We start from the raw sequence: 20,996 nt of genomic DNA, 5'->3' as shown, positions 1-20,996 counted from the left end.
CTCTAATTAGTAAAATTTTCAGTTATAATTTTTTTTATTTTATTTCACATTTCAGCCCTTTCCATCACACACTTACGCCTAGTGAAAGATGGATGTGAAGGCTTTTTAATTTTCTATTCCTTAGTTTAACCCAACTCTATGAGAATGATGACTTGTAAATTCCTTTATGGTATCCCTTTATTTGCATCTGGTGAATTCTCCCTTATCTTTTAACTCCCACTACAAGGTCTTTCAATTGCGGTCATTTTTACAGTTTAATTCTTTTGAAGTGAGCTGTTCTGTAACTTCTGACTTGCAAATGATTTATTAGTATTAAACGCTTTACTTTAGGAAGTCATAGAGAAATATTGCTAAGTATAGAATCCTTTGAAACTCACATCTCATTTCTCGCTTGCAAAATATGACACATTTTCAATATAGAATGATAGATGCTTTGGAAAGGGATGTCAGAATGTCAGGTTATCAATGGCTTGCGATAACAATGCTAAGTCTTGTAGCCTTACAGCCTTGCAATCTCAACATTTTTCTTACAGTGCATTTCTCCATCAATGACATATTACCCTTGATGTGGAAGCAAAATAAATAAATAATAATAATAATAAGAAGAAGAAGAAGAAAAAAAAATAAAAAAAACAACTGAGAGGTGGAAGATAACACACTGATTGGTTCACCTAATGCTGGAAAAGCTTTTGTTCTCACCGGCATCCATTTCTAATATGGCCACACACAAGTGGTCATGTTTAGTTATACTTCCCTTGTCTTTATACCTCCACTGCTGGTAGTTCAGAAAGGAGGTACGAAAAGAAGAAGAGGCCATGGATGAAGCCATACACATCATCATCAAGTGTGCATGGTAAGGAACCGGAAGTCCACTCAGAAACCCTATAAAAGGGAGCTCCTTGATACAGTATCTCCATACCTTGAATAAAAGACCAGTAGGGTTACATTTACTAAGGTGAGAGTTTTTAGAAGTGGAGATGTTGCCCATAGCAACCAATCAGATTCTACTTAACATTTAACTAGCAGCTTCTAGAAGATAATAGCTAGAATCTGATTGGTTGCTATGGGCAACATCTCCACTTCTAAAAACTCTCACCTTAGTAAATTTACCCCCGAGTGTCAAAATGCGTCGGCAAAGGGGAGATGTTCAGGAATTCTTTATCCAGGCAGCAGCAGAGATGGAGGCTTAGGAGATTCCGGAGTCCCCTATATAATACCTGCCTATTTACTGCAATGATCTGGTGAAGTTGCCATCCTTTTTCACAGGTTTTGGATACAATATTTTTATATGATTATGTATTAATAAAACTTTTATATACACCTATACAGGTGCTTTTAATTTATACAGCTGAGGTAATTTTAGCTGTTGATAAGCATTTACATAAAATATACATCTGTAAGGATTTTAATGTAAAGTCAGTTTCCTGTATAACTGGTTATGTTGACCATCAAGTGTCACTTATACTTATTTTAATCTTCAATCTTCATTTAAAATATATTACACTACGCTGCATTTGTTTATCTTTACATATAAAGGGAGGTTGTTATGTAAATATTCTTCTCTATATGCACTTGTATGTCTGTGTAAGGTAGCAGCTTTTTCTATCACACCATCTTTTTCATTTCGTATCTTGGGTTTTCTTGGGCTATACCATGGTGTCTCAAAACAGGGATGGGGAACCTCAGGCCCGGGGGCCATATAGGGCCCTGTGAATCATTTGGCCTTTCCCTCTGAACTATTTTCCACTAGTCTCATCTGGCTAGCAGGGTGTGTAGAATTGCAGAATCTATGCAGCAGTGCCGCCTGGAACGTCCTTAGGACACTTCGGACGGTCACACTGCTGCCCTTACAGCTCCCCAGAATATCCTCAGGATGCTTGAGCATTGCTGCAATCAACAGCAATTGTGGGTCCGCCCCATGTGACATCACACGGAGGTGCCCGCAAATAATGTTATATATATCAAAATGGCCCTCAGCATAAAAAAGGTTCCCCACCCCTGTCTTAAAAGGTTGCTGATAACTAGTGAAGAGCCATTTATAATTTCCTTATACTATCCTTTACAAGTCAGATATACAACATGCTTAGTAAAGACAGCATACTGTTGTCAGTTTGAAAGACCATCATAACATCATAACTGTCGACATTATGGAAGACTTAGGGGCCTATTCATTAAACCTAAAAATTCTCTAGAGATAAATAGGTTTAGAACTCGCATGGAGTTCTACCTAATTATAGGTGTAATTCACCATTCCACCTCTCCATAAGTATCTATTCCGAAAAGCTGTCATTTTTGCGATGACAGCTTTTCGGGAAATAGATACTTTTCCCTGCCTACACTACCTTATCGCGTCTGGAAACAGTGCTGCGCATGCGCTGTTACATCTGTAAAACCAGCGCATGAGCAGTACAGCCTACAGATGCGTTAAGTTTGTGTACCCCCCCGACGATCTCCCACCCCTCCGCTCACCCCCCCCCCCCCGACTTACCTGTCCGTGCAGCAGCCTCCGGCTCCGTCCTGCTGGTCTGTCATGTGGTTTCCCAGCAGACCACATGACAGATTAGAAAAAATAAAAAAACTTTTTTTTTTTTTCTAAACTTTCTTGTGCTCTGCTGGGGAGCACACATGTCCGACCAGCCTCCGGAGCCTGAGGACAGAGCAGAGCGCCGGAGGGACTCGTCGGGGGACCTGCACACGCAGATACAGGTAAGTCGATTCTGCTATTCGCCACCTCACAGTGGCGAATAGTAACTGCATCAAATTCCGAAAATTCATAATTTTCGGAATTTGATGAATACCACAATTTCCACATCCCCATACTAATGTATGGGGAGTGTGGAAATTAACGCAGGGGAACTTAGGGCCTGATTCAGAGCCGCTCGTAAGCGGTCGCTCGTTCGTTCCGAGCGATATTCGCACAACTGCGCATGCGTACGGCTGGTAATACGCATGCGCGAACCAGTCATTGCGGTCGGAAATTGTGTGCTTCTAAAATAGCGAATGCCTGATAATTTGAGTGACAGAATGAGGCGTTTGTGGGTGGTAACAGGGGAAGGTGCTTGAAAACGGGGAGTGGAGATCCGAACGCAGGCGTGCCAAAAGGTCAAAACGGGCCTTTTAAGGGTGTGCATAATTAACAAAGCAGCGTCATCGACAACATCACTTGGTTGTTTCTTAGCCTGAACTGCTCGCATGATTGCGGTAGGAAAATCCAACCACAAGCACTGCGAGCAGTTCAGATGCCTTTCGATGTACTCGATTAATCAAATAAATAGCGGAGATGACGTAGGATGCGAGCGGTCAGGGGGCGTTTTTTACAAAATGGCGAGCGCATGTTTTGTTCGCTCGTTCAGACATAGAGGCGTCAACAGACCGCAAAGAGCGAGCGCTTAATTTAAATAGCCAGCCCCTTTTTCTGAACGAGCGGCCGCAAACAGCGTCCGGCTCTGAATCAGGCCCTTAGCAAGGAGATATCTGTGATATCTCCTGTGCTAAGTCTGTTCATGAATACCAAAATAACGTTATTTAAGGAAAATGTCCTTAAAAACGTTATTTTAGTCTTGATGAATAGGCCCCTTAGTGACATCAATGCTTGCACAATAAACAGAACCAATAGGGGCAACACAACTACTACCTATAATACCATATGCATAACAATTTAGATGTATGGACATAGGCGCTAGGTCTGACGATGAACAAAACATATGACATATATAAGAAAAAATCGACAAAATTTGTTTTTAGCATAGATATGCATCAGATATAAAACACATTTATTAAATTTCATGATATACACACAAAAATTAAAACATGATACTTATACTGGATCATGCACACTATCCCTGGTAAGTCTTTCATACCTTTAAGGTGGTTACGGTGGGCTAACTTGCTGTAGCTGTGAGTCCCGGGCATATAGCACGGCACCACCGCAACACGTTTTGTAGGGAGCCCAATCGGGTGTTTTGGTGCATTCAAAATTCAAAGGCAATCCAGAAACAGATAAGTCATCCGTGCGGACTCACAGCTACAGGAAGCTAGCCCACCGCAACCACCTTAAATGGTGAGGACTTTTTTATGAAAGACTTACCAGGGATAGTGTGCACGTGTATATCCAGTATAAGTGTTATTTAATTTTTGTGTGTATTTCATGAAATGTAATAAATGTGTTTTATATCTGATGCATATCTATGCTAAAAACGCATTTTTTCTTATATATGTCATATATTTTGTTCATCGTCAGACCTAATGCCTATGTCCATACACCTAAATTGTTATGCATATGTCGACATTATGGTGTCAAGATTAAAAAGGTTGACATTGTATACCTTCTGACTACACCCCGTTTCTATTAGTACGTTTGTAAATCACTATAATCGCTATGAGCACTGTGCGCTATCTATCCCAATGCTGAAACTATGGGGTCTACTGTATTTACTAAGCTTTGTTAGGAGATAAAGTGAACGGTGATAAGGTACCAGGCAATCAGCTCCTAACTGCGATTTTTCAAACACAGTCTGTGACATAGCAGTTAGGAGGTGACTGGCTGGTACCTTATCACCATTCACTTTATCTCCTAACAAAGCTTAGTAAATAGACCTCTATGGGTGTTATACATTTATAGACATCCACCTTATTTCCCAGTACAGATCACAGTTACATTCTTAAAGTGAGCAAAAAAATGTACTAAAGTAAACTGTGTTAGAACTCAATAACAACTTGACATCCGTTGCTCATCCTTGTGTGTCATATACTTTACATTCCATTCAAATGTTTAGTACATGATGCAAAAAAGCTGCCGGAACATCGCACTTACAGTGGGAGGGACTATGACACATACATATATATGGGAATTGTATTTCTTACAAATTTGATGAATAAGTGCTTAGTATTTCTATTGACTCATTAGGCATTCACTGTGATAGCATCTATAGCTGTGAATTAATGTGCTAGCAATCCATACAGAAACATCAGAGAGCTAAAAAAACATCACACATTTCAGGGCTTCAGAGAAGCTGTGAAGTTGAAGGCACGCTGAGAAAAGGCAATCTTCAAAAGTTTCTCTCCACCTAGTTAACTTTAAAGCAGTTGCTTATTGAGTGGAACTACAACATTCACAATTTCACAAAAGTCACCCTGTTCCATCAGTGGATATACCATATGTCTAACACAGATATTCCTCCATTGTGAGACTAACAGCCTAAGGTCTACTGTAGTATGCTGAAATATGATTTAGGGATATAAGACGGCAGTTTATTCCATAAGGCAAGAAGGGAATCTCATCTCAAATTGCAGAATTCTACAGCAAGGGCCCCCAGTCTATAAAACAGTATAGAATATTTGCACTGACAAACCCAAATACTTATTTGTAATACTTGCTCTAAAATACTGTCAGCATCTCTAAAGGGTGCCAATTTATTACCAGAATGCCAGAACCCAAACGAACAATGAAACATACAGTCAGTTTCCTGTATATCAATATAACTAACAGGGAACAATATAATTGACAGGCAGTCGAGCACTAAGGTGAAAATTCCTTTCAATGGTCTATTGGAGTTAAGGGCTCACTCAACCTTACAATTTGCCTTTATCTGCTAAAAGGTGATGTACTCTGTATCATGTAACTTATTTATAAATAAATAAAACAAGGTATTAAAAATATAAATTGTATAAGAAATGTAAAAGTGTCCCTAGATGGTACCTCCAGCAAGTGTTGACCTCAGGGTTCCTCTGCTGAACTGCATCACAGTAAGTGCACATGTTGAATGAATTAGGTTGATTTGACAAAGTGAAAAAATAATATTCGAAATAACTCTGATGTCTGACAATAAATAATCAAATATATGTATATACAGTACTGTAGTATATTATTATAATATATTATTGTGTACTTAGTCTACAACATGTGAGTGACACATAAAGCACATTGGCCGTCATTCAGAGCCGGACGCTCTGAGCAGAGCGCACGCTCTGAAAGAGGGCCGTCCTCCATAATTATGGAGCGTCCTCCTGGACGCTCGTATAGCTGTGGGTCACCACCCACAGCCCATACGAGCGTGCAGGTTGATGGCCGCGATGGTCTTGACCATCGCGACCATCGCCACTGCGAGCCGGAGCCTGCGGTTGAGTTTCTCAACCGCAAGGCCCGGAGAGATTTTGGCTCTATCAGAGCCAAAATCACTCCCACTGACATCACTAGTGATGTCAGTGGGCCGGCTTCTGACGGTAGGCGTTCCCTTGGGAACGCCCCCGTCTGGGAGGCACGCCCCCGGCATGCCCACCAAAGGGGGCGTGCTGTCAATCAACATCGACAGCACGCCCCCTTTGATCAGACACAACGAGCGAAGGAAAGTCCTTCGCTCGTCGCGTCTGGCGCATGCGCACGACGGAGCTCCCGCCGTCGTGCGCATGCGCAGTGCACACCATCGACCCACTTGCGAGCGGACAGCCGCTATCGAGTGGGTCTGAATTAGGGGTGAGCGGGTTCGGATTTCTGAAATCCGAACCCCCCCGATCCGAGTCTGATCCGAGTCAGGCTCGACTTTTCCCGCCTGACTCGGATCTGAAATCGAGGCAAAATGTCATCATCCCGCCTTCCGAGTCTCGCGGGTTTTGGATCCTATATAAGGTACCCGCGTCGGCGCCATTTTCTCACTCGGCTGTGGACAGTGAAGAGGGAGGGTGGGAGTTAGGGCTGTGTAGTGTAGTGTAGTGTAGTGCTGCTGTTGTCTACTACTTCAAAGTCCATAGGGGCTGGCTGTGTTGTGCTGTGCTGCTGTTGTTAATAGGGGCTGTGTCCACTACTTCAAAGTCCATAGGGGCTGGCTGGACTGTGTTGTGCAGTCAGTTCTCCATAGGGGCTGTGTCCACTCCAAAGTCCTGTGCAGTGTCCCAGTCCTAAAGGGGTGCTGTAGTGTTGTCCAGGGGGTGCTCTGTCCATCAGGGGTGCTCCCCCCAAGTGCTAAAAAAATAATATATTTTCTGTGTTTGTGAATTGTGTGCGCAGTAGCCGCACGTGCATCAACAAAGTAGTGCCAAGCGTGCGCCTGTGTCATAAGTAAAGGGCCGGCTGGCTTGACCGTTAAAGGGTGCTGTAACCCCCGAAAGTACACTCCAGTCCAAACCAAAAAAAAAATAATTTTCTGTGTTTGTGAATTGTATGCGCAGTAGCCGCACGTGCATCAACAAAGTAGTGGCAAGCGTGCGCCTGTGTCATAAGTAAAGGGCCGGCTGGCTTGACCGTTAAAGGGTGCTGTAACCCCCGAAAGTACACTCCAGTCCAAACCAAAAAAAAAATTATTTTCTGTGTTTGTGAATTGTGTGCGCAGTAGCCGCACTTGCATCAACAAAGTAGTGCCAAGCGTGCGCCTGTGTCATAAGTAAAGGGCCGGCTGGCTTGACCGTTAAAGGGTGCTGTAACCCCCGAAAGTACACTCCAGTCCAAACCAAAAAAAAAATTATTTTCTGTGTTTGTGAATTGTGTGCGCAGTAGCCGCACGTGCATCAACAAAGTAGTGCCAAGCGTGCGCCTGTGTCATAAGTAAAGGGCCGGCTGGCTTGACCGTTAAAGGGTGCTGTAACCCCCAAAGTACACTCCAGTCCAAACCAAAAAAAATATTATTTTCTGTGTTTGTGAATTGTGTGCGCAGTAGCCGCACGTGCATCAACAAAGTAGTGCCAAGCGTGCGCCTGTGTCATAAGTAAAGGGCCGGCTGCCTTGACCGTTAAAGGGTGCTGTAACCCCCGAAAGTACACTCCAGTCCAAACCAAAAAAATATATATTTTCTGTGTTTGTGAATTGTGTGCGCAGTAGCCGCACGTGCATCAACAAAGTAGTGCCAAGCGTGCGCCTGTGTCATAAATAAAAGGCCGGCTGGCTTGACCGTTAAAGGGTGCTGTAACCCCCGAAAGTACACTCCAGTCCAAACCAAAAAAAAAATTATTTTCTGTGTTTGTGAATTGTGTGCGCAGTAGCCGCACGTGCATCAACAAAGTAGTGCCAAGCGTGCGCCTGTGTCATAAGTAAAGGGCCGGCTGGCTTGACCGTTAAAGGGTGCTGTAACCCCCGAAAGTACACTCCAGTCCAAACCAAAAAAAAAATATTTTCTGTGTTAGTGAATTGTGTGCGCAGTAGCCGCACGTGCATCAACAAAGTAGTGCCAAGCGTGCGCCTGTGTCATAAGTAAAGGGCCGGCTGGCTTGACCGTTAAAGGGTGCTGTAACCCCCAAAGTACACTCCAGTCCAAACCAAAAAAAAAATTATTTTCTGTGTTTGTGAATTGTGTGCGCAGTAGCCGCACGTGCATCAACAAAGTAGTGCCAAGCGTGCGCCTGTGTCATAAGTAAAGGGCCGGCTGGCTTGACCGTTAAAGGGTGCTGTAACCCCCAAAGTACACTCCAAACCACAAAAAAATTTTTTTTCTGAGTTTGTGAATTGTGTGCGCAGTAGCCGCACGTGCATCAACAAAGGAGCAGCGCCAAGCGTGCGCCTGTGTCCCATAAGTAAAGAGCCGGCTGGCACATTTCTTAAAGGCTGGTGTAACCCACAAAGTGCACTACTCTCCAGCAAAAATAAAAAAATATTTTCTGTGTTTAGCCGCACGTATATATCAAATCGATATAACATAAATGGAGGACCAAACTTTCTCCGATAATAATAAAATAGAGAAAGATCAAGAACCACTTCCTCCTAGTGCTGAAGCTGCTGCCACTAGTCATGACATAGACGATAACATGCCATCAACGTCGTCTGCCAAGGCCGATTCCCAATGTCATAGTAGAGGGCACATACAATCCCAAATGACAAAGTTCAGGAAAATGACCTTGAAAAAAACATTTAAATCATCTGAAGAGAAACGTAAACTTGCCAATATGCCATTTACGACACGGAGTGGCAAGGAACGGCTAAGGTCGATCCCTAGTATGTTCATGACTAGTGGTTCAGCTTCACATGACGATGGAAGCCCTCCTCCCACTAAAAAAATCAAAAGAGTTAAGCTGGCAAAAGCACAGCGAAGGACTGTGCTTTCTAAGAAGATATCACAAATCCCCAAGGAGAGTCCAAGTGTGGTGGTGGTTGCGATGCCTGACCTTCCCAGCACTGGACGGGAAGAGGTGGCTCTTTCCACCATTTGCACGCCCCCTGCAAGTGCTGAAAGGAGCACCCACAGTCCACTTGCTGATATGCAAATTGAAGATGTCACTGTTGAAGTACAACAGGATGAGGATACTGGTGTAGCTGGCGCTGAGGAGGAAGTTGGCGAGGAGGATTCTGATGGTGATGTGGTTTGTTTAAATCAGGCTCCGGGGGAGACAGCTGTTGTCCGTGGGATGAAAAAGCCCATCACGGTCATGCCTGGGCAGAAGACCAAACATTCCACCTCTTTGGTCTGGCAATATTTCTATCCAAATCCGGACAACAACTGTCTTGCCATATGTACCATATGTAAAGGTGAAATAAGTAGGGGTAGGGACGTCAACCACCTAGGAACATCCTCCCTTATACGGCACCTGCAGCGCGTTCATAAAAAGTTACTGTCAAGTTCAGAAACTTTGGCTAAGACCGTAAGCAGTCCAGGGACACCTAAATCCCGTTGTCCTGTTGTATCCAAGCGCCTGCAAACCACACCGTCAACTCCCTCCTCGTCAATTTCCTCCTAAGTCAGGATCGGAAGTAGTCCTGCAGGCCATGTCACTGGCATGACTGACTCTCCTATCCGGGATTCCTCCGGAGGATCCTGCATTGCTACGCCTACTGCTGCCGCTGCTGCTGTTGCTGCTGCTGGGAGTCGTTCATCATCCCAGAGAGGAAGTAGGAACACCACTACTTTTACTAAACAATTGACGCTCCAACAGTCCTTAGCGAGGAGGATGAAGTACGACAGCAGTCATCCTGAAGCAAAACGTATAACTGAGGCCTTGACTGCTATGTTGGTGTTAGACGTGCGTCCGGTATCCGCCATTAGTGCAGTGGGATTTAGACAATTGATGGAGGTAGTGTGTCCCCGGTTCCAAATCCCGTCTAGATTCCACTTCACTAGGCAGGCGATACCGAGACTGTACAGAAACGTCAGAAAGTGTCCTCAGTGTCCTGAAAAATGCCGTTGTACACAAGGTCCACTTAACCACGGACATGTGGACAAGTGGAACAGGGCAGACTAAGGACTATATGACTGTGACAGCCCACTGGGTAGATGTATCACCTTACGCAGCAACAGCAGCAGCGTCACCAGTAGCAGCATCTCAGAAACGCCAGCTCGTTACAAGGCAGGCTACGCTGTGTATCACCGGTTTCAGTAAGAGGCACACCGCTGACAAACTCTTAGAGAAACTGAGGGAAATCATCGCCCAGTGGCTTACCCCACTTAGACTCTCCTGGGGATTTGTGATATCTGACAACGCCACCAATATTGTGCGGGCATTACATCTGGGCAAATTCCAGCACGTCCCATGTTTTGCTCACACAATAAACTTGGTGGTGCAGAATTTTCTGAAAAGCGACAGGGGCGTGCAGGAGACGCTTTCGGTGGCCCGAAAAATTTCTGGCCACTTTCGCCATTCAGCGACTGCGTGCCGAAGACTGGAGCGCCAGCAAACACTCTTGAACCTGCCCCGCCATCACCTGAAGCAAGAGGTTGTGACGCGGTGGAACTCAACCCTCTATATGCTTCAGAGGATGGAGGAGCAGCAAAAGGCCATACAAGCCTATACATCCACCTATGACATAGGCAAAGGAGGGGGTATGCACCTGACTCAAGCGCAGTGGAGAATGATTTCCGTGTTGTGCAAGGTTCTCCAGCCCTTTGAACTTGCCACACGTGAAGTCAGTTCAGACACTGCCAGCTTGAGTCAGGTCATTCCCCTCATCAGGCTTTTGCAGAAGCAGCTGGAGAAAGTGAAGGAGGAGCTAAGACGGAGCGATTCCGCTCGGCATGTGGGACTTGTGGATGAAGCCCTTCATTCGCTTTGCCAGGATTCCAGGGTGGTCAATCTGTTGAAATCAGACCACTACATTTTGGCCACCGTGCTCGATCCTAGGTTTAAAGCCTATGTGGTGTCTCTCTTTCCGGCCGACACAAGCCTGCAGAGGTGCAAAGACCTGCTGGTGAACACACTGTCAGCTGAAGCGGAACGTGACACGTCAACGGCTCCTTCTTCATTTTCTCCCGCAACTGGGGCTGCCAGGAAAAAACTTAGGTATCCTATGCAATCCCGCTGGCGGTGATGCAGGGCAGGCAGGACCAAGTTTGGACATCTGGTCCGGACTGAAGGACCTGGCAACAATTTCTGACATGTCTACTGTCACTGCATATGATACTGTCACCATTGACAGAATGGTGGAAGATTACATCGGTGACAGCATCCAAGTAAGCATGTCAGACAGTCCATACCTGTACTGGCAGGAAAAAGAGGCAATTTGGAGGCCCCTGTACAAACTGGCTCTATTTTACCTGAGTTGACCCCCCTCCAGTGTGTACTCCGAAAGAGTGTTTAGTGCAGCCGGGAACCTTGTCAGCGAAAGGCGTAGGAGGTTGCTTCCACAGAATGTGGAGAAGATGATGTTCATCAAAATGAATTATCAGCTCTTCCAGGGAGACCAGCCTCCAGAAGGTACAGAGGGACCTGTGGTGGTGGATTCAAGTGGGGACGAGTTAATACTTTGTGAGGATGAGGATGTACACAATGAAGAGGGTGAGGAATCGGTGGATGAGGAGGATGAGGATGACATCTTGCCTCCGTAGAGCCAGTTTGTGCAGGGACACATTAATTGCCAGCTTGTTTTGTGGGGGCCCAAACGAACCAATCATTTCAGCCACAGTTGTGTGGCAGACCCTGGCGCTGAAATGATTGGTTTGTTAAAGTGTGCATGTCCTGTTTATACAACATAAGGGTGGGTGGGAGGGCCCAAGGACAATTCCATCTTGCACCTCTTTTTTTTCTTTGCATTATGTACAGTTTGGGGCCTAGTTTTTCAAACTGCCATCCTGTCTGCCACTGCAGTGTCACGCCTAGATGGGTCACGTGTTTGTGCGCCCACTCGTGTCGCTTAGCATAGTCATCCAGCTACCTCGGTGCAACCTTTTGGACATAAAAACACTATTGTGAGGTGTGAGGTGTTCAGAATAGACTGGAAATGAGTGGAAATTAAGGTTATTGAGTTTAATAATAGCATAGGAGCAGAAAAACCTACAAATTCTGTGATTTTAGCTGTTTTTATGCTTTTTTAAAAAAAAATACAGATCCAAAACACAAAACCCAGAACCCAAAACACGGAAGGGTGGTTTTGGCAAAACCAATCCAGATCCAAAACACGAAGAAAGATCCAGATCCAAAACCAAAACACGAAAAGTGGCCGGTGCACACCCCTAGTCTGAATCAGGGCCATTATCTTCTACTGCACTCTTATCTCTATCTGTACTGTTAGAGACCACAAACCCTTAGGCACTGTTACTACACTATACATCAGTGCACAAAAGCAAAAGGTGAATAACACGAGGTTATTGAGGCCAAGTCGCCTACTACTTGCTGGACTGTGGGGCTGATTCAGCGTGCAATGCTGAACGCAGATTCCTGATTATCGGGAATCTGCGCATACACAGGACCTGTTCTTGCGTGCAATGATAAATGCAGTTTCCTGATTATCGGGAATTTGGACGTGCACAGGACCCGTTCTAGCGTGCATTGCTGAATGCAGATTCCTGATTATCGGGAATCTGCGTGTACACAGGACCCGTTCTTGCGTGCCATGATAAATGCAGATTCCTGATTATCGGGAATTTGCGCATGCACAAGATCCGTTCTAGTGTGCAATGCTGAACGCAGATTCCTGATTATCGGGAATCTGCGCGTAAACAGGACCCGTTCTTGCGTGCAATGATAAATGCAGTTTCCTGATTATCGGGAATTTGGACGTGCACAGGACCCATTCTAGCGTGCAACGCTGAACGCAAATTCCTGATTATCGGGAATTTGCGCATGCACAGGACCCGTTCTAGCGTGCATTGCTGAATGCAGATTCCTGATTATCGGGAATCTGCGCGTGCAGAGGACCTGTTCTGCACTTGTGCAGAACAGGTCCTGCGTGACTTCCCACAGCCCCAGCTATGCCTCTGTCTGATTCACAAGGTATGCAGTCGGGATACCGATGGTCGAAATGCCAACCGCCGGCTTCCCGACTGTCTAATCCCAACAGGGGACAATTGACAGGCATCGAAATACCGACGCCTATCATTATCTCTACGCCGGGAGCCTGTAGCCCAGCATACCAAACGAAGGTAAGCCAAGCGGCGGGTGCAGACAGCCGCTGGGGGCGAGGGTTAGGTTTAGGGATCCATGGGGGACCTAGGGCTAGGCACCCTCGGTAGGGTTAGGGTAGGGGAAGGGAGGGGGGGTTAGCGTTAGGCACCCCTCGAGGGAGGTTAGGGTTAGGTACCCCACTGGGGGGTTAAGTTTAGGCAATTACAGGGGGTGGTTAGGCACTGGGGGGGAGGTTAGAGTTAGGCACCCCTAAAGGAGGGTTAGGGTTAGTGGGGGAAAGGGTTAGTAATAGTTAACATACTTACGATTGGGATTTTGGAGGCTGCCGGTGTTCTGCTGTCGGCATTTGAACCGTCGGATATAGGTCCGGTGGTCTTTCATACCGATCCCATTCACAGGCAGAGGCATTTTCGGGGTGGTGCGGGGGCGTGGATGTCTGGCGTAATCGGAAACGGGGGCATGTCGCCCCCATTTTTCAGGTGTGGCAAGGCCGGGATATGAGTCCACGGACACAGTTTCCTGGCCTCACAAGTTGCACAGCCTGTGTTAGCTGTGGCTTACTCAGCTGGCCAGAACCGTACACCATTGCAACCATGTATCCCAGCCTGCGACCTTGGTCTCAGTGCTGGGATGCAAGTACAGCAGGGGGTGTCAGACACCTCTTGCTGCATTTACATATTTGCAAGTACAAAATTGCAAAGCTACTTGACGGAATTGCTACTGAATCACCCCCTTATGCCTTAATACGAAAACCACAAAAACTAAATTGAAAAAAAGGAAACTCCCAAAAACACAGAAATACGAGAATCACACTTTGTTTTTGCCAAAAGATAAATACAAAGATACCAGAGTATTAGCTTGAAAATATTGTTTTTGTTCCAGTGCTTTTCACGAGAGAGAGAGAAAGGCCTGCAAGGAGGTACCCTGGTCCCATTAACAAACACTGACTGACAAGTTTTTGCATAACACAAAATGTGTAATACATTATAATATTGTTAAAACATAAGATGTTACGAACCGTGCACATAGACTTCATGCTAGATGTGGCATCTCATTTAAATTCGTTAATAACTTGTTAAAACAAATTCAGAATTTAAATGGAATCCTATGTAACTAATTGCATTTCTTAACTGATTAGCCGCTGAAGGATCTCAAGCTACCATAAAATGCACTGAGCATGTTGAACAAATAAGTAACTTATATTTGAGTAAATATCTATTGAATCCATCTGAATATATTACATACTCAAGAAGCATTTTAAAAAATACAGTAGACTTGTAGAAACACCACATTATGATGTCATGCCAAGGGGTCTGTGCCGCAAGTGTCTGGAAGAATACCATTGCCATCAGATCATCATCAGAATGCTCCTGGAGGGAGGTATAGGCTGTGGTGTCCATGTCTGGAGCATGCAGAGGGGTTGGGTACGGGTGCCGGCACTCAGGATCCCGACCCCGGCATCACGGCTGGGTCACAATCCCAACAGATGGAGGTAAGTATATTACCCTACCCGTACTTCTCTACAGCCTAAACCTAACCCTCCCCCTCGCAGCCTAACCGTAACCCTCCCCTAACCCTCTCCCCCCGAAGCCTAACCCTCTACCCCTTGTGCCTAACCCCAACCCTCCCCCTAGTATGTAACTATAACCCCAATACTTACTATCAGGATGCCGGGGGCCGGAATGCCGGCGTGGGGATTCTGACCCATGTCGGGATTCTGGTAACGGCAGTGTGAGCGGCGGCATCCCGACAGCCGAGATAATAACTACATCCTGTGAAGAGGACGTTCCGAGCGGCACCGCAGCAGAGACTCTGGCTGCAGGGTGCCGTTCCAGGACACCTTAGTAGCTAGATCTAGGGTCCGTGGGGCGGTGACTGTGCAGCCCTCAGGACTCTGCTCTCTGTGTGATGGCACTGCCCTAGTTACGGCCCTGATGTATATAGAGGCACATGCCCTTTTCATGGCAAACGATGACAATATTTTGTTGATTTTAGAGGATTTTTTTTTTATTTTTGCCCAAAATGAATTGGCAGAGCCATTTGTTGACATATCAACATTTTACATTGCAGCCAGAGCAGTAATATGTATGTTTTTAATAAATAACTCCATTGTTTATGAGAGTAAAAGCACTAGCTATTATCTGTTTTTTATAAAGCTACATAACAGGGTCTAAGGTGTCATTTAGAGTGCATTCCTTTTCCCTCTAAATGTAATTTAATTTTCTGTACCGAAAAGCTTTTTACCTTGGAATTCTGCAAACATTAATTGTGTGTTTAAGCTTCAGCTTCTACAATAAACTCTGTGAAATCAACTTTACATTTAGTAATTTAGTAGAGCCCATTTCATTATTAGGGGAAATGGTACTAGAAACTGTCAGTGTTAGTAAAGGGTCCGTGTCAGTTGCATTAAAAGCAAATAGTGTGTACAGATTGTGCAGTAAACTTCCAACACTTTTCATTAGCAGAGATTACACCTTTATGGTAGTTAAATGAACACGCTAAGAGGTATGCATAACATCGCCACTTAAACAGTCACAAGTATTTTTAGTGTGAGAACAATATGTAAATGCAGTACTCATCTGAGTGTTCCTCTTTATATTAAGACCTAATTGCACTGCGCTAAGTGGCTAAAGATAATGATAAATGTCCTATTTTACCTGGTTTGCATTCATACAGGTCACAGCACTCCCCTGGCTTGCCCGATGCTTTGGACACGAGTATGTTTAGATATCCAGGCTGGCAAACTTTTCGCAAGCATCCTGCTGGGTTGCATACGCAGCGGCTGGGCAGCGGGCAGCATTCGCCAGGAGGGGCATAGCCTTCGATGAGGACGGAGTCTTCTGCACACCGTGGAGAAAACTGCACCTCACATCGGGCAGACGAGCAGTCTGGTTTTTCTTCTGCAACAAAAGAATATAGAGAATGGAAACTGTAAGCGATTTTGTCCAATAAAAATTACCCTAAAAAAATACAAAATAACAGTGACACATGAGAGCTAGGTTTAGGCTCCACTATACATCAGCATATTTTTTTTTTTTTATATATATATATTTCTATTTTTATTAACTAATATATAGTAGAAAGTAAAGTCAATTCCATAAAATATGCCTTTTAATGGATAACGAAACAAAAAGCAAGGGCTAATGTGCAATGAATGAGTGACAAAATGTCACTCAGAATTATCATATTGCCCATACTGAGTGCCAGCTGCTGACAGGGCGAATAAGTAGTTGGTAGCTTCTTTCCTCTGAAGCTGTCGGCTGCTGCAGCTCCTCCATGTTGGTGATATGTTGAAAGTGTGGTGCTGGGATATGATGACTTGTTTTAGATATGGTGACTAAGGAGCCATAAAACATGGATAACATTAATGTTATGTTCAGCAAAACATTGGGAAACCGAATGGTTTCTGCGGATTGAGGCAGCGTTCTCCAGGGAGGCACCACTCCCGCCAGGAAAGACGTACTGCAACATGGACTGAGCTATCAGGTGTGATTACGGTCACTTGCCTTTTAAGGGGCTAGCTGATCCCAATCCATGACAGAAACGGCCTCAAACATAGGGAATGATGATTCATCATGATCTGACCATAACTGCCTGCTGAGTTGGGTATGGGATCCCGGCTGTCGGGGTGCCAGCTGCCAGAATACCAACACTAAAAGGTTAGTTTCCTACTGTTTACCCCTACCTTTCCCTCCCCGGTGCCTAACCCTAACCCCCCCCAGTGCCTAACCCTAACCTTCCCCCCCAATACCTAACCCTATCCTCCCCTGCCCGCACCCTAAACCTAACCCTCCACCGTTAGTGCCTAACCCTCCCCCTAGTGCCTAACCTAACCCTCCCCTAACCCCGATACTTACCTTCGGGATGCCAGCAGTTGGTATACTGGAGCCGGGATCCTGACTGCTGTCGGGATTCCGGCACTGGTAATTAGGTCATCGGTATCCCATATAGCGGAATGCTGACTACATCTCCTGCCTGCTTGCACCATAACTTAACATTTGCAGTCAGTTTCTTTCAGTTGCTTGTTCTATAAGCTTGCGAGCATGGCCCTCTTACCTCTTTGTCTGTCTGTTATTACACAGGTTTGTTTTATTACTATTTTGTTCTCAATTGTAAAGTGCAATGGAATAAGCTGGCGCTATATAAGTAACTGTTAATAAATATTGCCTTCCACTTTTAATTAGTGTACAACTACCAAGGTGCTGTGAGATCGCCACCCATGCACAAATTGTTTCCTTTTGGTGTTTTGAATATAGAATTATTACAATTATTAGTTGTTCAAATGACATAAGTCAAATGTAGAAGCTGTTAATTGAATTATACTCATATCCCATTTACACTAATGTCCCGGGTCTGACCAGGGATTTGGAATACAGTGCCAAACCAGGTCAGACCCGGGACAGACCCCTTTCACACCGCGGTGCCGTCCCTGGTTATTGCTGGGTCGGCCCAGTTTACAATGCACATGGGAGCACTTGTTCTCTCCTGCCAGTGCTTGGAGATGACCATCTACATCTCCGAATCTCTCCATGTTGTAAACAGACCCAGGTCGGACGTCCAGGGTTACCCGCTTACACTGCAGGGTTACACAGGTCGTTCCCGTGCTAAACCCTGCAAGCTATCCGGACCGTTTTACACTGAGCCACAACCTAGGTTGACACAGCAATAACACGGATCGAAGTGGTGGTGTAAAAGGGGTATTAGTGTTCCTTTTTCTGTCCACTACATGCATCAGTTACACTCATTTTCTTTCAGCCGCTGTTTCTGCCTAATGCACTGATCCAGGGATTTTGCTTGTGTTTTTTTTTAACAAAGAACCTGCCATTCTGATGACAACCATAAAACAATGTTTCCAAAGGGTTTTATATAAAAAAAACCTTATGATGAGAAGGAAGAAAGGAAACATTGAGGCAATACTAAGCTGTCCTAGCAATTATCGGAGTGATGATTGATAATATATAGTTTAAAAACAGAATATAGGTATTTAAAATAACAACAACAAAAAAAAACATTTTGAATCATTAATAGATTTTTTAAAAATGTTATTCTGAGAATACTGCTTTTTTCTGTTATCGCCACACTTTGGCCATAACAGAACATATATGACGGCATGACAAGTATCACTCCATCCTCCAATAGCTCTTATGTAGTCATACTCATGCATAGGCCTTAGGGTTATTGCCAGCAATAACACTGTTATCACTGACGGGATGCATGTGTACATGGGGCAGGGCTGCAACTAGGGGGGCTGGAGGTGCACGTGCACCGGGTGCGCCGCTACACCCGCCGCCAGTTTCCTCCAGCCCAGCGCCGCAGGGAGGCTGCAAGTCCAAGCCGAACGCCCGTTGAGATTTTATTACCAGTGGGCGCCCGGCACCTTCCCCGCGGTAGCCGGAGGCTGGAGTTCTCTCCTGAATTCCAACTTCCGGCTCTCCCCACGGGCACTATGGGAGAGACGTCACGAGGAGCAACCGGACAGACCGGACAGTGGAGCGGGGTTTAAGGTAAGTAATGTTTTTTTTTTTTTTTCTGTTAGCGGCACTACAGGGGCATTACTATATGGGCACTACAGGGGCATTACCATATGGGCACTACAGGGGCATTTCTATATGGGCACTACTACAGGGGCATTACCATATGGGCACTACTACAGGGGCATTACTATAGGGGCACTGCTGCAGGGGGCAATACTATGGGGGAATTACCAAGGGGGTGCCAAATTACTGTCTTACCCCGGTGACAAAAATGGTGACAAAAATCCTAGTTTTGGCCTTGCATGGATGCATGGGGGCCCAAGTGTGGTACATCCTCCACCCAGGCTTATTAAAGGTCAACAGAGCTAGAGCCATTGCCATCAACTGCATACATCACCAGAAAAGGGGGAGTCAAACGGGCACACTGGTCGCTGACATATATTGGGAGGTGCTGCATTGTCGGGGAGCCTGTTGCACACAGACCTCCACAACTCCTAAAACACCCCTGCTAATGGTATCACCTATCTTGTACTGAGTCTAGCAAAAATATAGAATTAAAGATTTGTTTAGCTTAACATGTACAAGCTACAGATGTATCCTCATACGTCTAGCATCCACACGCTATGGATGCAACTGAGAAGCTCCGAGGACTAGCGTATCACCTTATTCTTTAAGTTGTGCGTCTTATTCACACCGCAGTCGCAGCGAAACATCACTCACAGTGTACTGGAGACACTGGGCTGCGACTTTATCTGCACAGGAATTAGTTTTAAACACGTACAAAGTCGCAGGTGAAGCACAACGAAACTTGGCATTATAAAAAGCAGTGTCCGCTACATCGTAGCAATGCATACACAGATTCAGACTCAGTCGCACACAGATATACAAGTGTCGCATATCAAATTGATCAGTGCAAGCCAGCAATGTAGTTTTGTCGCTCCCAGTTGTTTTATTTATGCATATAAGATGCCTATTTTGAGTGAAAAAGACGCTTGGCCTGACTGAGTCACCCGGGAACTGGCGCATCGGAAGGGGCTGTTTGGTGCGACTGAAGCCATGGTGCATGAGGACACGTCTGTAGAATATGATTGGTTGCTACACCTCCACTTTCCATTTTAGAACCCCAAAGAAATCTACCCTCAAACCTTTAAACAAGTGGAATGGACAGAATAGATGGACCAAATGTTTTATGTTTCTATGAGTACAGCGCAGTATTACAGTAAAAATGAAGGTACTATATATAAACATTTTCCAACATGCTAGTCTTTCAGCATATAAAATATAAACATGCATCTGAAGCCTATACTGAACATTGACACGATACAATAATATTCATAACTTGCACCAAAATAATCTTTTCATCATGTCAGCGATGACAAGCAGCATGACCATGGTATAATTTGAACTTGCAATTAAGCCGACGGGTGCAAACAGTCATACCTAAAGTTATTAATATTAATAATGATGGTCATAGCAATATATATGCTAATAGAGACTACCTCACAGGTTAACAAGTTTAACATGGGTATGCTGCGCCCTTGAGGGAAAAGCAGCTTATGTCAGCAGTTAGTTGTAGAGAACACACTTCTGAAAAGAAGGGTTGCACCAAGAATGTTTTTTTTCCTCCTTCACGTAACATAAAGAAATATACTTGAGAAGGCTGATGGTGTCGCCATCGGAATAATATAGCCTCTAAAGACCTCTTTCCATGGCAAACTGTGCTCTATAACAGTGGTTTGGTTTTCACTTTTGCCAGCATAGGAAATATTGACAGGTTGATGACCCATGACATCCTCCTACTATCTGATCAACCCTAAATTGCTGCAATGTGCTCCATCATATTATGGAGAAAGTGAGCCGTGCAACTGTATTGTTTATGCATTTGCAATTAGTTTTCATGTTGGCAATACGGACAGGTGTGATTCACTCTGCTATGCTCTATCATCATTGTCTTCATCACCATCACCATCATTGTCTATTTGTAAGGCACCATGAATTACACAGCACAAGACAGCATACAAATCACAGAAGTTCCCATAAGAACCAATCAGCTTACAGCTATCATTTTATAGCATGCACTTGATAAATGACAAGGAGAAGTTGATTGATTGTTATGGGTGACTTCGACGCTTGTCCTCTTTAGAGAGTTTGATACATCTACCCCACAGAGAGAAAGCAGAAACAGTAGCAAATAATGGGACACAAGTGGACATGGCAGGTAGGATGTAAATGGAGTTATAGGGGTTAGTGTAAGCCACAGGTTCTTAA

At 44.9% G+C, this 20,996-nt stretch overlaps 1 protein-coding gene across 2 annotated transcripts in view; it reads right to left on the bottom strand.

Annotated features, from left to right (window-relative positions):
• CRIM1 (cysteine rich transmembrane BMP regulator 1) overlaps positions 1-20,996 on the bottom strand; it is an 836,765-nt gene that overhangs the window by 438,595 nt on the left and 377,174 nt on the right. For both annotated transcript variants that reach the window (XM_088474447.1, XM_088474446.1), the window contains exon 3: positions 15,912-16,154. In XM_088474447.1, the coding sequence (XP_088330573.1) occupies positions 15,912-16,154 (243 nt within the window). The remainder of the gene's footprint in view (positions 1-15,911; positions 16,155-20,996) is intronic.

The sequence above is a fragment of the Taudactylus pleione genome, unplaced genomic scaffold (genome assembly GCF_031769625.1).
Source record: "Taudactylus pleione unplaced genomic scaffold, aTauple2 ptg000154l, whole genome shotgun sequence".
Taxonomy (NCBI): domain Eukaryota; kingdom Metazoa; phylum Chordata; class Amphibia; order Anura; family Myobatrachidae; genus Taudactylus; species Taudactylus pleione.
This window is presented reverse-complemented; position numbering and strand designations above follow the sequence as displayed.